We start from the raw sequence: 20,556 nt of genomic DNA on the forward strand, positions 1-20,556 counted from the left end.
AATAATGCTAGACCAAAGATGGGGAGGGGAGGGGTGCCAAGAGGGGCATTGCACAGAAACAAGCAAGGCAGCAGTGGGTGGATTGGATTGGCTCATCTAGGGGTGCTTTGCAACAGAAGACTTCCTTTTTGAATGGTAAACCACAGGGAAACCCCACTTTGAAGTCCACAGCCACACTAAAAACATTAAATGCACAAAAAAAGCCACTGAGTGAAATTTCAAAAACTGCACTTGCTGACAATCACTAAAGTGCACTGCAAGTGGATTGAGAATGCATTATTCATTGTGTGTGATCTCTAGGTTTTGTGTAATCTATAAAGCCTTTCCCAGGCCATTGAGACGAAGAATGTTACAAAGAGTGCTGGAAATGCGGTTCCTTCCAAGAAATCTGTTACTGCAATTCTCCTTACTAACAAGATCAATATATTCTCTACTAGTGGGTCGAAGGACCATGTCACTTACCTGCTTGCTCTTTCCCCCCCTCTTTTCCCTATTTGACTTCCCATATCAAATGGAAAAAGCACCAGCAAGGCACCAGAAAAATCAGGATTAATTACCTATTCCAATTATTGAGGAAGATCAGTGTGAAAACTGTATTAAAGAACATGGTGCATTTAGTTCATGTTATGATTAATTACCAACTAACTTCTTGAAAGTCATTTAAGATGTGAATGGTTATGGATAGTTTTATACAGATACTGTTCAGTAACACTGGGTAATAAGTCTGTGGTTACATCAATTTTGCTGAAAATGTGGGGTGTGACTAAATTTTGTTTTCCCCATCAAGACTACTTGCTGCAATACTTAATAATTCAGTTTCTGTTGATAAATATTATAAAGATTACAACTTGAATTAATGTGTATAATATTTAAAGAGGAACAATTCTTTTTTTTTAAGATAATGACATATTTTGTTAAAGCAATAGTATTTCAGGCTACGTTGTCATCATGCGATTGTGGCAGCCTTGTTTGTGACTCACATAGTCTACACAAGGGAACCTAAAAACTGCAGCATAAATTAACTGAGAAGCAACATATGCACATTACATGTTATAGTAATAACAGTTGCTTGGCATACATTAGCAGTGTTTGTCACAGTGCTGTGGTCATATCTATGCATGACTGAGAAGTATGAGGCTACTGATGTATGCATAGCAATAATGTTTTTCTGCTCAGAAGGCTTTTGGGAGCTTCATCCCAGTCCAAAGATTACAACTGACAGTTAAGTGAGGAAGAATGATAAAAACTGGTGTTTTGCAGATGGGCGCCTTAAATTGAAGAAGAGATTAGGGGCATTGTTCCAGCTGCCTGTCTTTTTTAACAGCTAGAAGATTAGTCTAGAATAAGAGTTCAAGAGTTTAATTTTTTCTCTCTAAATGTTATTGGATATTACGCAGAATGTATTAGGTTGGTTTGTAGTCTGAGATACTATTAAGCCATTATAACTTGTATGAAGTGTGTGTGGTTGTCTTATATCATATTAGAAAAAAATAATTGGAATTGTTTGTAAAATTATAAACATAGTGGTGTAACGTATGGCAACACTGTGATCAAGGAAACTCACATTTATAATGTAAGCTTATGAACTTCAGCTTTGGAGAGGCTGTATTTTTGTTTTGCTTTCGATTGTCAAACCTTTTAAAAACGTTTTTTTTCTCCTGTTTTTGGGAACAAAATTGGATGTACCATTGAGATCTATGATTGGCTGAGAGATCCAGTTTGGTCTAAGGTTGTGATTCTGGGGAAGAGATTTACCGGTAGTCCTCCTTTCCTGAGCAGGTTCATTTATTTATTTACTTCCTTTACACTCCACCTTTCTCCACATTGGGGATTCAAAGTGGCTTACACCATTATCTTCGCCTTCATTTTGTCCTTGCAACAACAACCTTGAGCAGGAAGTTAGATTGAAAGTCTTTAACTGGCTCAAGGTCACCCAGCAAGCGCCCATGGCAGAGTGAGGATTCAAATTTGAGTCTCCCTATCAAAATTTGATACTATAACTACTATTTTACCCTGCAATTTTATTTTCCCTGAAAAGTAAAGAAGACAGGTTATCTGTTTCTGTTTTCTTCCATGCTAATCATGCAGGGGAGAGAAGATGGTTGTTATTAGCAAAACTCTATGGAGAATAAGGGTTAAACGCTTCCTTGTTTGCATTGTGACTCAGATCTATTATTTCAAAAACCCTTTTCTCCCAGAATAGTGTAGTTTTGCCTTCAGTGTGGAAGGATATATAAGGATGATAAATATAATTACAGAGAAAAGGTACTAAATATAATCCCTTAGTATAAAATTACTGCTTTTATTATAATCCACTCCTTTCCTTACATGTAGAATTGAAGAACTGGCATGGGAGAGTAACTTGGCAACAGCACACCGTTAGGAGAAGATCTTTTGGCTCTGAAGGAGAAAAAGAGAAATCACTTCCTTGCAGTTTTGAAAGATACCGTCTTTGATGTAATGAAAACATACTTCAATGGCCTAATTTACAGTAGCCTTCAGATTATCTGCATCGCCTGTCTAACACTGACCGTCAGTTGCAGAAAAAGTGGCACAATATGTTTATGGAATTTGCAGTCCAATGTTTTAACAGGTGGTCCACCATGACTGGCAAGAAAGCTATCTTCGGACGGTGATAAACCTGAAAATGAGGTTCTTCGTTGTTATCTCACTATGATGTCAGAAATGAATGCCAGCTGGACATTCAACCTGGACAAATCTACGGATGCGTTGGGAACTGGCCTCTCTAGAAAGGGGCACATCATTGTGGCGGTTTTTCTTGGACTAATAATGATTTTTGGCTTCTGGAACAATTTGATCGTCCTCATTCTCTTCTGCAAGTTTAAAGTTCTCCGTAATCCTGTGAACATGATGCTGCTTAACATCAGTCTCAGCGACATGCTTGTCTGCATCTCTGGCACCACCATCAGTTTTGCATCCAACATCTATGGCAAATGGCTTGGAGGGGAGTATGGCTGTCGATGGTATGGCTTTGTCAATTCTTGCTTTGGTAAGGATTCAACATTTTAAAATTTCACTGCTGTTATAACGCTGATGCTTCATGTAACGTTGTAACACTTCATAGGATTGTATGCTGTGAAGATGCTTGTTGGGTCAATTAGCAGTGCAGTTCAAATAAAGTTATGCCTTCCGAGTTGATTGAAATCACTGGGCTTAGAAGGACATAACTCTGTTTAGGACGGTTTTGTTTATCATTGTACTTTTCTAGGTAAATATAAGCCTGTTCTCCCACCAAATTCAACCATGCAACTTTATTGTGCACAAGTATTATAGGCAGTGGAGGGATTCAAATAATTTAACAACTAGTTCCGGTGGTGGGACTCAAATAATTTAACAACCAGTTGTTTACAAGCGCCAGTTTAGCAACTGGTTCTGCCGAACTGGTGCGAACCTGCTGAATCCCACCACTGATTATAGGTGTATACCTGCTTAGAACTAGATATATGCTGGCAGACCCAGACCTGAGAGATAATTTTTCCTTTTGCCCAAGTTCCAGTTGTATAGTTGCCGCACTATGAGGAAAATGACCGAGGTCAGTGTGATGCAAAAGAATATGCAAAACTAAATTCATTGTGACCATCAAAACAGTGCTATCAAGCCAGTCCATTATCAACTGAATTCTTTTTTTTAATCATGAGCTGAACAGAGATTTGCTTTATAGTTAAGCAATCGGATGGCCACTTCTTTATAGCTTCACAAGTTGCTGTACTTTATGTAATCCTTTTCCATCAAGCGAAATACTTTTGTCTGTGTAAATCTGTTGATACATTGTTCCCAGATTACATGTTGTTCCCTTTGGTTTGTTGCGTGCCTTGGACTTACTATAAGTATAGCGAAACTTCAGCTTTTGAAGGTTGTTCTTTACACAGAGTGAAAATAGCTTTATGCTAGAAACGATGTTACTCTGTTAGCACTGAGCTTTAACAACTTCATCATACCTTGGTACATAATGCAGAGGGAAACTTCATTTGTCCAAAGCCTTCTCTTTACATATTAAGACTGTGGGCATCCCATATGGCCCTGATCCAAATCAAATCAGTGCAAAACAAATCACTTGGCTTGCTGTTACCATGAATCTGTAGTAATAACAGAATTGGCCTCTCCATCCAATAAAGCAAGACTCAAAATTGTTCACCAGCTTCAGATTGTGAGAGTTGCCAAAAATGAAAGGCAGGGAAATAACCAGATAACCCACCTGGGCTATTTGCAATGGAAGGCAAGGGTTCCTGTTTGTGGCAGGCTTAGTTAATCAGAAAATAATTCTACATATTTAAATATTTGCCACCAATTCCAGAATGATGATGCAACTTGCCAAAAATGAAGGGAATTGGAAAACCTGAACCAGGTTATCTTCATGATAGGCAGTATATAATAAGAGAGCTTTGAAGCAACCTTCCATATGTCTGCAATACTCATATACCGAATCTGCCATGAAAAGATGTTGAGTGACACATTGTCACATGGTAGAGGATGGGAGAACAATGGAAACTGGTTTGGGTCCTCACTGGAGAGAAAGATGGTATGAAACTTGTTACGAATGTAAATTTCTTTTTGCATACAGATTTTTTTTTAAAAAAGATGATAGCTACTGCTGTTGCTTCATCAAGTATTGCTGCAACTTTTTTGCAGATGGAAGAACTAATAATTCAGTATTCAAACTACTGTTAAATATTGCAAATGCAGCAATCAGGGCAGGACCCTTGTATCTATAGAAGCCTTCATGATTGTGTAAAAGTAGCAAGAGCAGCTAGTTTCCAGACTCACACAAGGGCTCATGTCTCTGGGCGCATGCAGGCTTGGAAAACTTGCAAAAGAGAAGAAACAAACTCAATCAGATGTTATTCAGCTAAACAGTCAGTTATTCAGCTAAACATCATCTTTCCCACTTCCTCCCCTGCCAGGGATTCCAACATCATTTTATTTATAGTCCCAAATAGGAATTATTTTCTTTGTGACAGACCCTGGAACTTTTGCAGAGGTTGCTTGAATGTGAATAATTCTGAAGCGGTCAAAGGTTATAGATGGAAATTAGGCAAAATGGAAATTGAATACACTATTTTGCATGGCAATTAATGCAAATATTAATTGACATTTTAATTGTGCATGAAGAAGTTTTACTTTCTGTTCTGTGTCAGATACGTAGTGACTTCCTGTGTGATTTTTTTGTTTGTCTGTTATTGCTTGTTTCAGGCATTGTGTCCCTGATTTCATTGGCCATTCTGTCTTATGAACGTTACAGAACACTCACACTCTCCAGGAAACATGGCTCTGATTATCAGAAGGTCCTGCTAGGAGTTGGTGGTTCCTGGTTCTATGCTCTGATTTGGACCGTGCCACCCCTCTTTGGCTGGGGCAGCTATGGGATTGAGGGGGCAGGCACCAGCTGTTCAGTTCAGTGGAGCTCGGAATCAGTAGAGTCAGTATCCTACATCATCTGCCTCTTCATGTTCTGCTTAGTCATCCCAGTAATGGTCATGATATACAGCTATGGATGCCTCTTCTATGCTGTCAAACAAGTAAGTGATGTCACAAGCTAATCGCACATTGTATATTGATATGGAATGCTATCTCCAGGCAAATTTGTTCCCAACCGTATATGTCTACAATACTATGTATATTACATGGAAATAATTTCAACTGAGCTTCATGGCCCCTAACTGTATATGTTACACTTAATTAATTGAAAATTCACATCCCACCTTTCCATGTTTGTTCAAACTGTCTAACAAACATCTAATTAAATGTACTTTAAAGCATTGTATCCTTCTGGACATACAGATGAATACTGGAGACACCAGGCTTGGGGGAGGGAGGTTTTATTCTTACTTGGCTGACCTGTGCCAGAAAGTGGGCCCTGAGAACTATTACTTGTTCCCATTTCAGTTGCACTTTGGATCCTTCTGAACTGTACCTTGTCCATAATATTTAACATCTATCCCTGGAAAAAGATTGTCCATGAATATGGAGTAAAGCATTCTCCACATGAAGATCATAGAATAGAATCACAGAATTGAAAGAGACCACAAGGACCATCAAGTCCAACCCCTTGTCATGCAGAAATACACAATCAAAGCCATTCAGCCTCTGTTTAAAAACCTCCAAAGGATACTCCAATTCACTCCAAGGCAGTGTATTCCATTGAACAGTCCTTACTGTCAGGAAGTTCTTCTTAATGTTTAGGTGGAATCTCTTTTCCTGTACTTTGAATCCATTACTCCTTGTCCTAATCTCTGGAGCAGCAGAAAACAAATGTGCTCCCTCTTCAACATGACATCCCTTCAAATATTTAAACATAGCTATAATGTCACCCCTTAACCTTCTCTTCTCCAGATTAAACATGTCTAGCTCCCTAAACCACTCCTCATAGGGCATGGAATCCAGACCTTGTACCATTTTGGTTGCTCCCCTTTGGAGCTGTTCCAGCTTGCCAATATCGTTCTTGAATTGTGGTGATGCTGAAGTTAAGTTGGGGCAGGAACACCTGGTTTATTGTCTGCTGTAATAAATGTTTAAAAGAAGGTGATTTGTGCAAAGTTCATGATCTAATTTGTGTACTGAGGCAGGATTAGCAGGAAAGTTAGGATAAAGAAATGTGTGAAAGAATGTCTTTAATGTAATGACTATATTAATTTGGATTGTATTCTAGACCACTGGTTAACCTTAATAGTATGAAAGGAAACGAAGAAGAGGGGTTTTTTTGCTTCCCTTTGCTATGTGGAATGTTTTTCTTGGTTGCCAGGATAAGGGCAGCCCATTTAGCATTAATGATGTTAAGCCTGTTTTCTTCTGCCAATTGGGATAATTGTTTCTTAAGTGCAAAATATTTGTTGGGCAAATTCACTCCACTTCTACCTTTGAAGGCACAGTAAATTTGCTTAATTCGGCACTTCATAATTCAACATTCTTTATTAACACTGATGTTAGAATGGCATGTGCTAGCGTGGCTAAAAGCCTGCGTTATAGTGACAACTGGTTGCTGTCTAGACATATCAGTGATCTTCTCCATTGTTTCCTCCTTTGTTCCCTCAGTTAAAAAAATCAATAGGTGTAGTCATCAGCATCATCTCTGCCCTGATGTTAGTTAGAGTTGGAGAATAAAGTAGGACACAGACTTTGGTCTCTACAGAGCTATTCTGTATAATTTTGAATCTACCATGTCATAGGGGCTTTGGATGCTAGGAGGTGCCACCTCCAGTGGACACAGTGTGTAACAGACTTCACTCTAAGATACACTTCTGAAGATGCCAGCCACAGATGCAGGTGAAACATTAGGAACAAGATCCACCAGACCACGGCCACACAGCCCGGAAAACCCACCACAGATTATCACTCCTGTGCTGGTGGTCAATCTGAAAATCCCTTACATAGTGAAAGCCAGTATGGGTCACCAGTATGTAGTCAGTAGCACTGCACCTTCTTGGAGAAAGAAAGGTATATTCACCAGCATTATCAAATTTGGTTAGACCATTAAGGTGGATTAGATCTAACTGAGTACACAATTTAACAAAACCACTGCCAGCTTGGTTCATTATTAAATCATTGGAGCACCTTGCAAAGGAAAAGTACGAATGTAAGGCATCAGAATCTAACCCAAGATGAGTTCTGAAAGTTGTCTTCATCCCTTCTTATTCTAGCATTAAAACTCCCTGCCACAATCAGGTCAGTACACTGCTGTTCTTGTCTCATCTCTTCTAAATAGTCAGTTAACTGTGACCACTGTGTTTCCCGCACTCTGCTTTCTGGATTGGAAGATCCAGAAGATATATGTGGCTTTGTTGTATGGAATGTCTAACTGATTTCATTTTTGTATTACCCTGGGGAAAAAACAGTATCAATAAACAACACTCATCAGTTGTTCTGGAACAGGATTTTTATACATAGAATTAGACTAGCACAGCATTCAGTAAAGCATAAATGACTAAAACAGTAAGTACAGAAGCTCATTTTATATGTGTTTGGAATTAATTACATCTAAAGCGAATCACTTCTGCCCCTCACTGCCCCCCCTCCCCCCGTTTGCATTCAATTAACCTCTCATGAAAATACCTCTGGGAGAAAAAACAGGCTATTGGAGAAATATTTGTTTATTTATTTGATTGATTGTTACCTTGATTGTTACTCCACCCTTTCCTGACCAAGTCAGGGTCAAAGAGGCTTACAACAAGTTCACAACAATTTATACACACATACACATTTAAAACTCAATTAAACCTGAAGGGCTTGGATGGCAGAGGCGGAGGTGGGGGGAGGGAATCTTCCATGCAGGGTTTCTGAGCTCAATAATATAGTATATAAGCTTTGGGTGGGGAATTTAATATCTAACTATCCTTAAGGACTGAATATCCATCCAGTAGACCCTGGTATGATTAAATGCTCTAACATTTCCAAGATGAAATTTTGGCACGTGTGGATCTGCTAAAATCAGACCAAGTCTGCTGTTGTTCATATTTTAGGACAGTGGTGGCGAACCTATGGCATGAGTGCAAGAGGTGGCACACAGAGCCCTCTCTGTGGGCATGCGCAAACAGAGTTCCCCCCTCCCCACATCTAGACTGGCCTGGGCCGCTGGGCTCGATTATTAGCATTAAACCTAAGACCTAGTTTTGGGGAAGCAGTGTAGGTAACCCTGTTAAGTGCTGTTAAACCCCACTGATTTTCATGCAAAGAACTAAAGCACGATCCTTTACCTGGGAGTAAGCTTGGTTGCTGGCAACGGGCTTGCTTCTGAGTAAACCCTCCTAGGGTCGTTGGAAGAGTTGCACGGTTGCTTCAAAGCAAAGTCGCCGAATACCACCAAGCTTACTCCCGAGTAACGCATGCCTTGGAGCCAACCATTTTTTCTAAACTAAAACCTTAGTATTCAGGTTAAATTGCTGTGTCGGCACTTTGCGATAAATAAGTGGGTTTTGGGTTGCAATTTGGGCACTTGGTCTTGAAAAGGTTCACCATCACTGTTTTAGGATTTGCTGTGGATCTGACTCACACTCTGCAGCAGTTGTGACTAGGAAACATACAAATTCCAATGACCGGGGGGTTGGGGAGGGAATCTTACAGCTAAAAAACCTCATTCTACCACAAATTTCCCATAGAAATGCATTTGCTTCCCTACTAAATAGTATGACACTGCAGATTTCTCAAACTATTTGAGTTGGACCCTGATTATTACAACAAAAATCCCATAAACACATTTTTTTCTTTTTTTAAATCATTTTTTGTTTCTTGGAGACCTGTGATTTTTCCCCCTTCTGTCAAGAAAAATCTAGGGATGATTTGCTGGAGGCCAGGTATATCTACAAAAAGTTCTTTTTCATGCAGAGGGGAAGTTGAATCCAGATATGTAGGGAAGAACTGTAAAATTGTATGTGTTTTAGATGTGATGTGCTTTGACTAATCCCATATGGCAACCAATCTCTTGCTGGAGTGAGAAAACTATAAAGAACATCAGCGTTTCTTGAGCATGGTTGGATGAATGTGTTGTGACAGGATCTACCACACAGTGACATTACAGCACTTTCTGTCTCCCCGAGGATGCCAAAAGTGAGTTTATTTGTGGGATAGATTGATTTTTCTATTTTGCTTTTAAGGCAAATGAAATGTTCTGGGTGACTCCAAAGGGAATTGTACCCTTGTGATGCAGTCTCTCAAGTTGCAGTCCTAAAAAGGTTCATGGTTCTGTTTGTAACTTGCTCCAAAGTCTTGAACATTGATGTGCAATCCAACAGCCAGTTGTCCTCTCTGCTTCTCAGTGGCTCTTTCTGCACGGGCCAATTAAACCATGATAAACCTGGTTAAAAATCTGGGTTGGGTGGGGGGGACTTTGTAAGGATCCCAATCGTAACATAGATCTGCTCCACCCACCCACCCCGGATTTTTTGACAATTGGGTTATGTGCAATTCTTTTGTTTTAATGCGTCTGACAGCTGCAGCCAAGCAAACAGCCACAGCTGTCAGCTGCGTTAAAACAAGAGAATCGGACATAATCCGATTCTCGAAAACCCCTTCTCTGGCTCCCACCTGCAGAGCCACATGGGGGAAATGGACTTTATCATGGCCCGGGGTAGGCGTGGGTGGGTGAGTGATCCTGCCTTCGCAGGCAGGCAGGGAAAAAAAGCAGGCAGAAAAGTTTTTTAAAAGCTCCTTCATGTGAAGGTGCACGCCCCTGCTGTCCATGGGACAGCCAGCCATGTGGAGGTCCCAGGGCTATGCCAAGTTCGTTAATCCTGGCTGTAACCCACTCAGAATTTGCTGTGTGGAAAGGGCCAGTTTCTAGGCTTTAAACGGAACTATAGTATCCATTCATTTCTATTGGCAAAGATCAATTTTAAAAGTCTTGTCTCCACAACTATGCTCAAAAATCTTCATGTAAGTAAACAGAGTCTTTTGTGGCCCCTGCTTCTTATCAGCCTAGCAAGAGAACTTTCTGGGCATGCTAACTCCTTTGTAGTTATGATTTAACTGTGAACTGCTGGGGTGACAATGTTTAAGTATTTTTTTTAAAAAAAGAAAAATATCTATAACCCCTTGGCCCCAATGGCCAGGTTGAAAATCTAGAATGATGCTAATAAACTCAAAATACAAATAACATTTATTAAACTACAGCCAAAAGCATTTGTGAAAACATTCCCGAAGATATTAACACTGGTTCACTAACTGTTATCATATAATAGAGTCCTCTTCACAGCCCCTTGCAGACAGCAGTGTGTGTGCTTTCTGAGACCAAGTCTGGAGCAGAATCCCAAAGAATCTTTCTGGAAAGACAACAGACGAGTCTTCCAACTTGGTAGTTACCCTAAGAGTAGTTGCATATTGGAGGGGAAACAGAGGGGGCAGACAACCAGGCCATGTGGGGGGGAATTCACTCTGTCCCCCCTCCTCCCAGGAGCAAGCAGGGCCTGGCTTCAGAAAACAGTGCAGGGGGAAAGACTGGATCCCTTCTTTCCCATCTAGGTTGAAAGTGACACCTGGTTGTCTGCCCCCTCTGTCCCCCCTAGATACGCCATTGCTCCTAGGGCAACTACCAATCTGGAAGACTCATCTGGTATCTTTCCAGGAAGAGTTCCTGCTGTAGCAAATAGGATTTGATACCTTTGGGAATGTTTTGTTATGCTTGATACTTCGAAGATTGGCCCCTCAAGATAAAAGAACAAACAAATGCTACAAATTAACAGGCGAGGGGAAGTTGAGTGAGCTCAAAAAATGGCACTGAGGAAAAAGTTCAGGGAAGCAGAAAAGCATGGGAAACATAGTCAACGGATCACACAGCAACTGAAGACATTTTCAAAATGTTTCAGCCAGAGAATCTTTTAAAAACAGGATTCATTTAACATGTTTTGAGGTTGTTTGGGAGTAAAAACCATGCAGACCTCCATGGAGAAAGTTTATTTCCTGCCTCAAAACATTTTAAATGAATTGTGTGGAAAAGCCCCAAGACAAAGAAGTTACTTTGCATTTGACTTACTTTAAGCACCTCCTGCATGTCAAACCATTTTGCCCGTCTTCCTCTTGCCAGTCAGAAACTTATGGAAATCCATGTAATGTGGCCTTTAAGTATTGCTATGAATTATTTGGTACACCTTGAGATTTTCATGAGTCTCTCAGAAGGAATATGCTGTAAATCTTTGTATTATTCTGTTCCATTCCAAAACTTTTAATACCTAGTACTTTGTGATGTGTTAAAGTGATCTGGTGTGTCCTGCATTAGGAAACTGTTCCAGCTTAGTTGTGCCTTCTAGTGTAGACAGAACTCTGCATACTTCTTTCTTCCTTAGCTCTGCATCTTGGTTTTAGAGGGAAATAAATATAAGATGGAAGATAAAGTTAATTATTTCTGTTCAAGATCTGGACTGTTTAATTGCATGTGGAATATTATGGTCTCTTGGTTGAAAGCTTATTATGGAAGGAGCGCATATGAAACTATCAGGCAATGCTTATTAATGTGTACCCTGTGATCTCTGATTCATCTTCAGAAAATACAGAACATATTTAAGCACATTTTTTAAAAAAAATAGGTCAGGCAGCTTAGCAGAGATTGGGAGTACACTTGTCTTCAAATTGGCCAATGCTCCTTTTTCTGGGCTAAATTTTCACATTCATTTCACATTCATGAGGCTTGATTGCAGACATCATAGTTAATAATTGCCTCCTAGCTTCAGAAAATCACTATTCAGGAAGGTGCAGTGTAACGGACTTGCCCCACTTTGAAGGGTTGGTGTGAAACAGTCCTGCTTATAGAGGCCTGGGTGACACTTAAAGTAATGCAGCAGGCCCCAATTTACATAGAAGTAATGTGATTGGTCGTTGGGAGGCACAGTTGCCTATGGCCAATGTTAGGGGGCGATATAATGCTGACAAGATAGACAGACAGAGCAGAGCCTGTCAGAAGAGAAGGAGATAGCTGTCAGAAGAAAAGGAGATAGCTGTCAGAAGAGAAGGAGATAGCTGTCAGATAGCTGACAGAATTCCAGTAACTCTCTTCAAGCAAAGGAAGCTTGTGCAAAGGAAGGCCCTGGCTTTTGGTGCAGAGTGAAGCGCCGGCCAGAGGCTTGTCAGTGGACACTGACCGGACCTAGGAGTCTGTCCAGCCACCGTACCATACCAGTCTGGAGAGGGCCCAATCCTCTTGGCAGAGCGGGTTTGGTGTGTGTGAGTCAGTGGCGTAACTAGGCAAACTGGAGCCCTGGGCAAAACCTGAGTCTGATGCCCCCCCAGGGGCATGCCCGGTGCAACTTGCACCCCCCGGCACCTTGTAGCTATGCCCAGTGGCGTATCCAGGCAAACTGGAGTTTGGCGCCCCCCCATGGGCAGCCGCCCTCCCCCACTGTGACCAAGCAATGATTTTTTTACACCAGGTTGTTTCAAAGTCATCATCACGTTATAGAACATGCCCCAACTCACAAATCTGAACACAGCAATATGCCATGCCACACAGCAGAAATAATTTTTTAAACATTTTAAAAATGCTTTCAAACGTGGGTGACTGACTTGAAACCCCAGCCATCTTGAGTTCCCTCCAAAATTATTACTTAAGGGACCCTGTAGGAACTTCCCCTCAAGCAAGAGTGACTGAGAGGTGGGAATCCTTGAAAATACTGGTGGCTAGAAGCAGTGTGGGGGTTTCTAGATTTCCTTAAGTAATTGGTGGCAGCAAAAGTTAAATAAAGGAGGGTTCCTGAAAACAACAACCAGGAATCCCCTTTTCTCTGGCCAATCCACTATACTTGGTGGCCAGTGGGGTGGTGTACTCACTACATGCAGCATTAGCGATTGTCCAGATTGTCCAGCATTTGATCTTGTTAGAACTGTGGGTGTTTCCAAGTAAAAATTAAGTATTTGTGTGATATTTGTACTTTTTTGAGTCTTTGGAATAAAATCTTATGGAATACTAGCGGGGCCCGGCCACGCGTTGCTGTGGCAATTGTCCTTCTCATCACAACCCACACAAATGTCCATGCAGGTCCAATGATCCCCAGCATAGCCTTTTGGGAACAGCAGTGGCATAGGGGCTAAGAGCAGGTGCACTCTGATCTGGAGGAACCGGGTTTGATTCCCAGCTCTGCAGCTTGAATTGTAGAGGCTTATCTGGGGAATTCAGATTAGCCTGTGCACTCCCACACACACCAGCTGTGTGACCTTGGGATAGTCACAGATTTTCGGACCTCTCTCAGTCTCCTACAGGAGAGAAAGGGGGGATATAAATCCAAATTCCTCCTCCTCCTCCTCCTCCTCCTCCTCCTCCTCCTCCTCCTCCTCCTCTTCTTCTTCTTCTTCATCTTCTTCTTCTTCTTCTTCTTCTTCTTCTTCTTCTTCTTCTTCTTCTTCTTCTTCTTCTTCTTCTTCTTCTTCTTCTTCTTCTTCACTGTTCATCTCTGCCCATCTGCACGAACATTCTAGGCCCTCATACCAAGCCCTCAGGCCACAGACAGGCTGCACGAACATTCTAAGGGTGACAGTTAAACAGAGCCAGCTTCATGGTCTGGTGCGCCAGAAAAAAGAGGTTTTACCTGGCTCAGTTATGGACTTTTGGCGATTTGAAGGTCCAATTACCTGCCCGCAACAGGGAGGGACGTCATGTGAAAATTTGGGGGTGATCTGTCCAGCCGTTTCGGCGTTAGGGCATTACCAACAAACGAATGGTTAACTTTTTATACATATAGATGGGGGAAACCCTAGATACTTCAGGTTGCTCTCTATTCTAGTAGGCATATTAAAAGATGTCTCTTGGCTTGGCCATATATGCAGATTTTCTTGTTAATCTGGGCTCAGACCATCCCCATTTTTAGGAAACTGAAAACAAACAACATCTTTCTTTTAAAAGCAAAGAGCTGATCCCAGTTTTCCTCTACGTTCTCTGTGAGCAAGATGTTTCAAATGATGAACCCAACAAACATTATTGTTCTGTCTGCCCATTTTGGAAGCAGCTGCCTCTAACAGAGGAGGACATTTGGCTTAGAACCTTCTTACATTTGTGTTTGGCTCTGGCTTCCCCATTACTGTCATGTTGCACTGGCATCCTTTACTGTTTCTAAAGTCCAGAAATAATCAAAGAGTCAACAGTGTTTGGGATACCGCTCTTCTGGTATGCAGGAGAGTATTTTGCTACAATTGCAGTAATGTTTCTGTCATCTCGTAATAAGGGATTAGCAGTTACAGAATTCACATTTTGTATATGGTAAGAAACTACTGATGAGTGGGAACAAGAAATGACAATGAGCCAGTGTGGTGTAGTAGTTAAGAACAGGTGCACTATAATCTGGAGAACCAGGTTTGATTCCCCACTCTGCCACTTGAGCTGTGGAGCCTTATCTGGGGAACCAGATTAGCTTGTGCACTCCATCACATCCCAGATGGGTGACCTTGGGCTAGTCATAGCTCTTTGGAACTCTCTCAGCCCCACCTAGCTTACAGGGTGTTTGTTGTTGGGGGAGGATGGGAAAGGAGATTGTAAGCCCCTTTGAGTCTCCTTGCAGGAGAGAAAGAGGGGGATATAAATCCAAACTCTTCCTCCACCTCCTCCTCCTCCTCCTCCTCCTCCTCCTCCTTCTTCCTCCTCTTCTTCTTCTTCTTCTTCAATACAGTAAAATTTATATGAAATATATTCAGGATTTTACTTGTAAAACCAGAACAGAGTTGGTTTCCGCACAGCCCAAATATAACAGGCTGAGGAAGCTATTTATCCTATTTTGGGGAAGAACTTCACACAGGACTCTTTTCAAAAATGGGTTCACCCCGTTATATTTCCCTCAACCCAGGTCTTACAAAAATCACTTAACTAGCTATCTTTTTGGAGAAACCAAAGTAGCCACAGCAACTTGGACTGTTTGCAGTCGCTTTTTGGAAGGGTGAAATTTGCAGTGAGAAGGCAAACAGAGGAAACTGGATTCATTAATAACATGCTACACATGTTATTAGTGTGCTGTGCAGAAACCACCAGAAAAATGTGGGGTTTTCCCCAACTTTGGGAAACAGTTTTCCTTTTGAATGGAACTGAACAAATTTTATTATTTATTAGCCTACTAAATTCGGAAAGCCCCTGAGATTGACAAAATATCTCTGGGGAGTGGATCTATCTATCTATTTTATTTGCATTGTATGATATTTGAGAGCAAATAGCAGGGAATTTATATGAAGTATGTGCAATTCGTGGTTTTATTAATTGTTATTGGACTCTAGCAATGACCAACTGAGATTAGACAAAACAAGACAAGAAAACCTTTAATGGCATAGTTAAAATTATTACATTGGATATAATGCTCAGCCCATCAAAATCTCTGTTAGGCATTAATCACAGTCTACAGCAAGACTAGATAATCATTGATCAGAGACCACTAATAAAAAAACGCCACTTCAAAAGAAATAGTTGAGTTTCAGTCCATTAATAAGAATCAAAGAAGCTCATGTTTGCTTCTTCTTTGGTAAAATGGTGCTGAGATTAGTGTATCACTGTTTGTGACATCCAAAAATTTCTACTGTTTTCTTCTATCTTCTGGTAACTGCACTGCCTCACTAACTTTGGGAGTACCTTTTGATTCAAAACAGTATGGCTCCAGTTGCTAAGGGACTGTGTACCTTTAGGCAGACAGGGGAAAATAGGCAGACAGGGGAAAATAATTCATAAAAACAAAATTAAACCATAGCATACTGGTCAGAGGAGCAAACCATAGGGCCCTTCTGCACACACAAGGCGACTCAGGTTTGACTCATGTCCGCGGAAATCGTTATGTGAGCTCGACTCCTCCTTTTCTCCGCACAGCAGCTGACTCATGTCTCCGGAGCCGAGTTCAGAGGGCGGGACCACCTCCTTGCATCTTCCGCTCCTCATTCCCGATTGGCTGCTGTTCTATGGTGGGAAACATGAGTGTGCGTCCCTTTTTTTCCGCTTTTACCTACGTAGGAGCTACATAGGAGGATTTTTTTAAAGGTATGCTTCTCACTGCTGCCACGAGTCTCCCGTTCTGCGCATGGCCGAAAATACTGCACTGTGATTGGCTGGCTGGCAGAGTCGAGGCGAGGGAGATTCCGCACTCTGCTGGCTTCTGCTTGAGTGCAACCTGAGTTCGCCAGGAAGTTTTACTTCCCAGTTGAGCTCAAAAATTTAACGGTGAGAGGGGGGTGAGTCGAGTCAGACACGAGTCCAATGCTACGGCTGTGCGGAGTACCCGGGTCGGACCCAAGTCGAATTAAGGTTGAATCTACAGTGCGGAGAGGCCCATACACACCTCTGTTTCACACTTTCTGCCTATGTCTGCCCGGGCTTCCAGTTTGCTTCCATGTCTAGTTCAAGATGTTGATATTGACTTTTAAAAGCTGTATGGCTTGAGGGCACCATTCCTTAAGAACCACCTGCACCCCATATAAACCTTCCATTGCACTGAAGGCCTTCTTCAGGTGCCTCTGCAGTCAAAGTTTTTTTCTTCCAAGCTGGGAACTCTCTCCTTTAGCAAGCAAGCAGGAGAATTCAAAACATTGTTTTCAGCAGGCGTTAGTTCATCATCAATAACCTTTATTAGGCATACAGAATAAAATAAATAGAGGTGATTCAGTGGGTAAATATTAAACAGATCATGTTCCCTTCTGTTTTCCTTGACTGCGTACAGCAATCACTTGCTGGAGAAATTTTGCAGTCTTTTCCAGTATCTCCTGTTTTTTACTGTTAAGAAGTAAGTTCATTTGCAAGTCAGCTGGACAGGTTAGTGCTTTATGGTATGTGGGTTGTGGTAGTAAGTATCTGATATTTGAATACTTAGGACAAAAGAAGATCGTATGATTTAAAATTTCTGCTTGATTCAGGCAATGTGGACAGAATCTTTCATTGTATGGTATAGAGAGTAGTCGCCCCTCCTCTATTGCTGATGGAAACACATTGCATCTGGCGTGGGTTAAGACCCATCCATCTCTGTGCTGGCTCCAATATCAGGTCAATATAGTGTGCCAGCTGCTGGTGTATAGGTACTATATTGTGGTATAGAGGAGACTACCATCTATTTGCTGATGCTAGAAGCAGCTGTTGTTCCTGGTATAGTAGTCTTGTTTTTAGTATGCTAAAGATCTGGTTTGAATTAAGCATATAGAATGTTTCCAGTGAGAAACCAAGTGATTTGATCTTCTTTATGATGTTGGACCACCAGTTGGAACTCATTAGATCAGGCATTGCAAATGGGATTAAGCTGTCTTTTTCTGTATTAAAACAAAGTCTCAGCCAGAATTTCAGGCTCATTCCGCACATGCAGAATAATGCACTTTCAAACTGCTTTCAGTGCTTTTTGAAGCTGTGCGGAATGGCAAAATCCACTTGCAAACAGTTGTGAAAGTGGTTTGAAAATGCATTATTTTGTGTGTGCGGAAGGGGCCTCAGAGTAGTTAACTATGCTCTGGTTTTTAATAGACTCAGGCCTGCTTCCAGACATAAAACTGAGTAGGAAACAGAGTGTGGCACCCCAAACACTTTATAAAGAAAAACAGATTGCAATCTTTCAGCTGACTTATTCCAAGATGTTATCCAGATTGGTATGCCATACACAAGATGTTGAATAACTTCGGCTTTAGTTATAGTCTTACAATTCCGGCATGGGCACCCCCCCCCCCCGCCGGGCCGTCCTTTGGTCATTGGCTAAGCCAAACTGCCCATCACATTTTCTAATCCTTCCCCTCTATAAGCCCACCTTTAACTTCTATATTTGGTCAATATATATTTACGTCATATACACCCTCGTGTTAAGTGCTACGTCAATTTAAACTAATCTATGTTCTTTGCCCACTATCTCTTCTTCTCTGTGAATACCGCATTCCTGCATGTTTACAACTGTTAACAAAGCTTTAGTGTCTTCTCCAGACCCTTCTAGCTGTCTGTTACATATAATAAGCTGTGTGCTATTCTAATACATCTCTGAGGTGAAAAGATATCTTTCTATGGCTTAATACACACACACACCATTAGCTATACCTGACACCTCTACTGTTGTCTTCTACCAGTGGAAAGACTTTTTTTGTTTGACTTCCCCCATGTGCTGTTATTGGCCCTCTTCCCTGATGATTGTTATGTATGTTTGTATTTCTATATTTTTACTGACTTTTTAAAATGTTTCATTTCTCATTATATTGTAAATGTAATTTTAATGCCTTGATGTTGAAATATTTTAATGTTCTGATGCTTGCCTCCCTGGGCACCCTGTTTGGGTGGAAAGGTAGCATGAAAATATTTTAATTAAAAAAATCAATCCTCTGCAAGTAAGAATTTTAATTGCTTATGGAAGGGTGATGATTTTTTTACTTTCCATTTTCCTGACTGCAAGAATTAGAACTTTTTGAAGATTGTAGTACTTGAGAATTGCATCCCTTTTCATTCTGAAGTAGCCTTGTTACTGGCTTAGTCAGGCACTATGTAAACAAAATAGTGTAGCACTGCAGCCAACATTTGCAATTGTATTTTTCCTGGTCTGAAAAACATGTGAAATGAATTAGGCAAGTGGGAAATGGCCTGTGCGATGTTTTTATGTTATGATTCAATGTACCTGTCAAGAATCCGAGAGTTTCTAGAAGGTATGGGCAAGGTGATTTACATTCAAGTTGCATGTTCTGATTAAAATCAATTTGATAAAATAATAATAGAGAACAATATTCAGAACATAATGTGTTTCAGGAATTGCTTTAAGAAATTACATATTTTATTTCAAGGGCAACATCTAATCTATATTGCAATACTGTTCAAAAGCCATGACCTTCAAATCTTTCCCCATTTTGTTGGCAGGGGAAGGGTCTGTCCACATTATGCTGAGTCAACAGCTAGATACAAACAAGTGAGCATAGCTGTGTTGACAGCAGTGGTGTACCGGGCCTAAATGACGCCCAGGGGTATGACTGGCTCCCCCGCCCCCCCCCCCCCCGCCTGGCTCCCCATGCCCCCCTGTGCCCCACTTATGGGAGACAGCAGGGAGAGCGGGACTCAGGGGGCAGCTCAGATGGGTGCTGCAATGGGGAGGAAGGCCGGGGGGCTCTGCGGCACCCATCTAGGCCACCCGCCGCCAGGCTGGAAATAAAACGTTCCCTCTGTGGAGTTTTGCATTGGTTTTGTTATCTTTGGTTTTGGAAATCTTTTGGAAATGTTTCCAAGCTACTTTTTCTCCATCGATTTAAAAAAGCACTTTTACGGTGTTGCTTTTCACCAAAATGTTTTTGAGATAGTTTCCGTCACAGTGTGGACATATTTGAACCACTTTTATCTTTTTGCTGAAAAGTGTGGCCATTTTCCATTGTTCTGTGCCATTGCCCAACTTCCCTCTCAGCACCAGGTCCACCCCTTTTTCATGTTTGTTGCCTACCTCCGTTCCCTCTTGTCTCTTTATTTTCATCGTTTCATGTGGCTTTATTTATTTATTTTTGCTGTTCTGGTTGAATCAACAAAGCATCGATTGAACAGATCTATAGAGCATCGAAGCAAAGTATCATTTCAATGAATAAGCAATTTTAAAAAACCCTTCATAGCGGCCTTGGAACATTTGGAGCCGGGTGAATGCAGACAAAGAGCAGGAGAACTGAAAATGTTTTGGAAACATTCTAAATGACTTGTGTGGATAAGGGCTCAGTATGTCTCAGTAATTCTGGAGTTTTATGGTTGTATAACTTCTTAATAGTTTCATGAACAAGGTCAATTATTTCTCTTTGAGTTTTAACTAAATAATTATAAGTTATTTAAAAATATAGCTGTTTCAAAAACTGTGTAGAAAAGAGAACATTTTTAGTAATCAACAGTATAGCTCCCTCCAAGAAGTATGGGCCATCTTAAATATTTAGATCATCAGGTTTTTGAAATACTGAACAGTCCATATTAGAAAAGAGTTGAGATCTTGAAGAGGAATTGTGGGTGGGAGGAAAGCAGTTAGGAATTTCTCCCCGATAATGGATATTTTGAAATGAGCTTCCTGTGCTGTGTGAGAATTTGGAAATGGTGCAGGAACTGAAACTGGGGGATGCACTTCACAGCATACATTTTTCAACTTGTATCTCACATACACATACTTCATCCCAGGATAATATAGCTGT

At 41.1% G+C, this 20,556-nt stretch overlaps 1 protein-coding gene across 2 annotated transcripts in view; it reads left to right on the forward strand.

The window, feature by feature from the left end:
• The window catches only part of LOC125430674 (parapinopsin-like), a 49,400-nt gene that overhangs the window by 5,290 nt on the left and 23,554 nt on the right, over positions 1-20,556 (forward strand). Inside the window, exons 1-3 of one of the 2 annotated variants that reach the window (XM_048492788.1) lie at positions 1,683-1,779; positions 2,335-3,010; positions 5,212-5,537. In XM_048492788.1, the coding sequence (XP_048348745.1) occupies positions 2,674-3,010; positions 5,212-5,537 (663 nt within the window). In that variant the 5' untranslated portion in view covers positions 1,683-1,779; positions 2,335-2,673. Of the gene's footprint in view, positions 1-1,682; positions 1,780-2,334; positions 3,011-5,211; positions 5,538-20,556 lie in introns of those variants that run through there. The other variant, XM_048492787.1, reaches the window with a different exon arrangement.

The sequence above is a fragment of the Sphaerodactylus townsendi genome, linkage group LG04 (genome assembly GCF_021028975.2).
Source record: "Sphaerodactylus townsendi isolate TG3544 linkage group LG04, MPM_Stown_v2.3, whole genome shotgun sequence".
Taxonomy (NCBI): domain Eukaryota; kingdom Metazoa; phylum Chordata; class Lepidosauria; order Squamata; family Sphaerodactylidae; genus Sphaerodactylus; species Sphaerodactylus townsendi.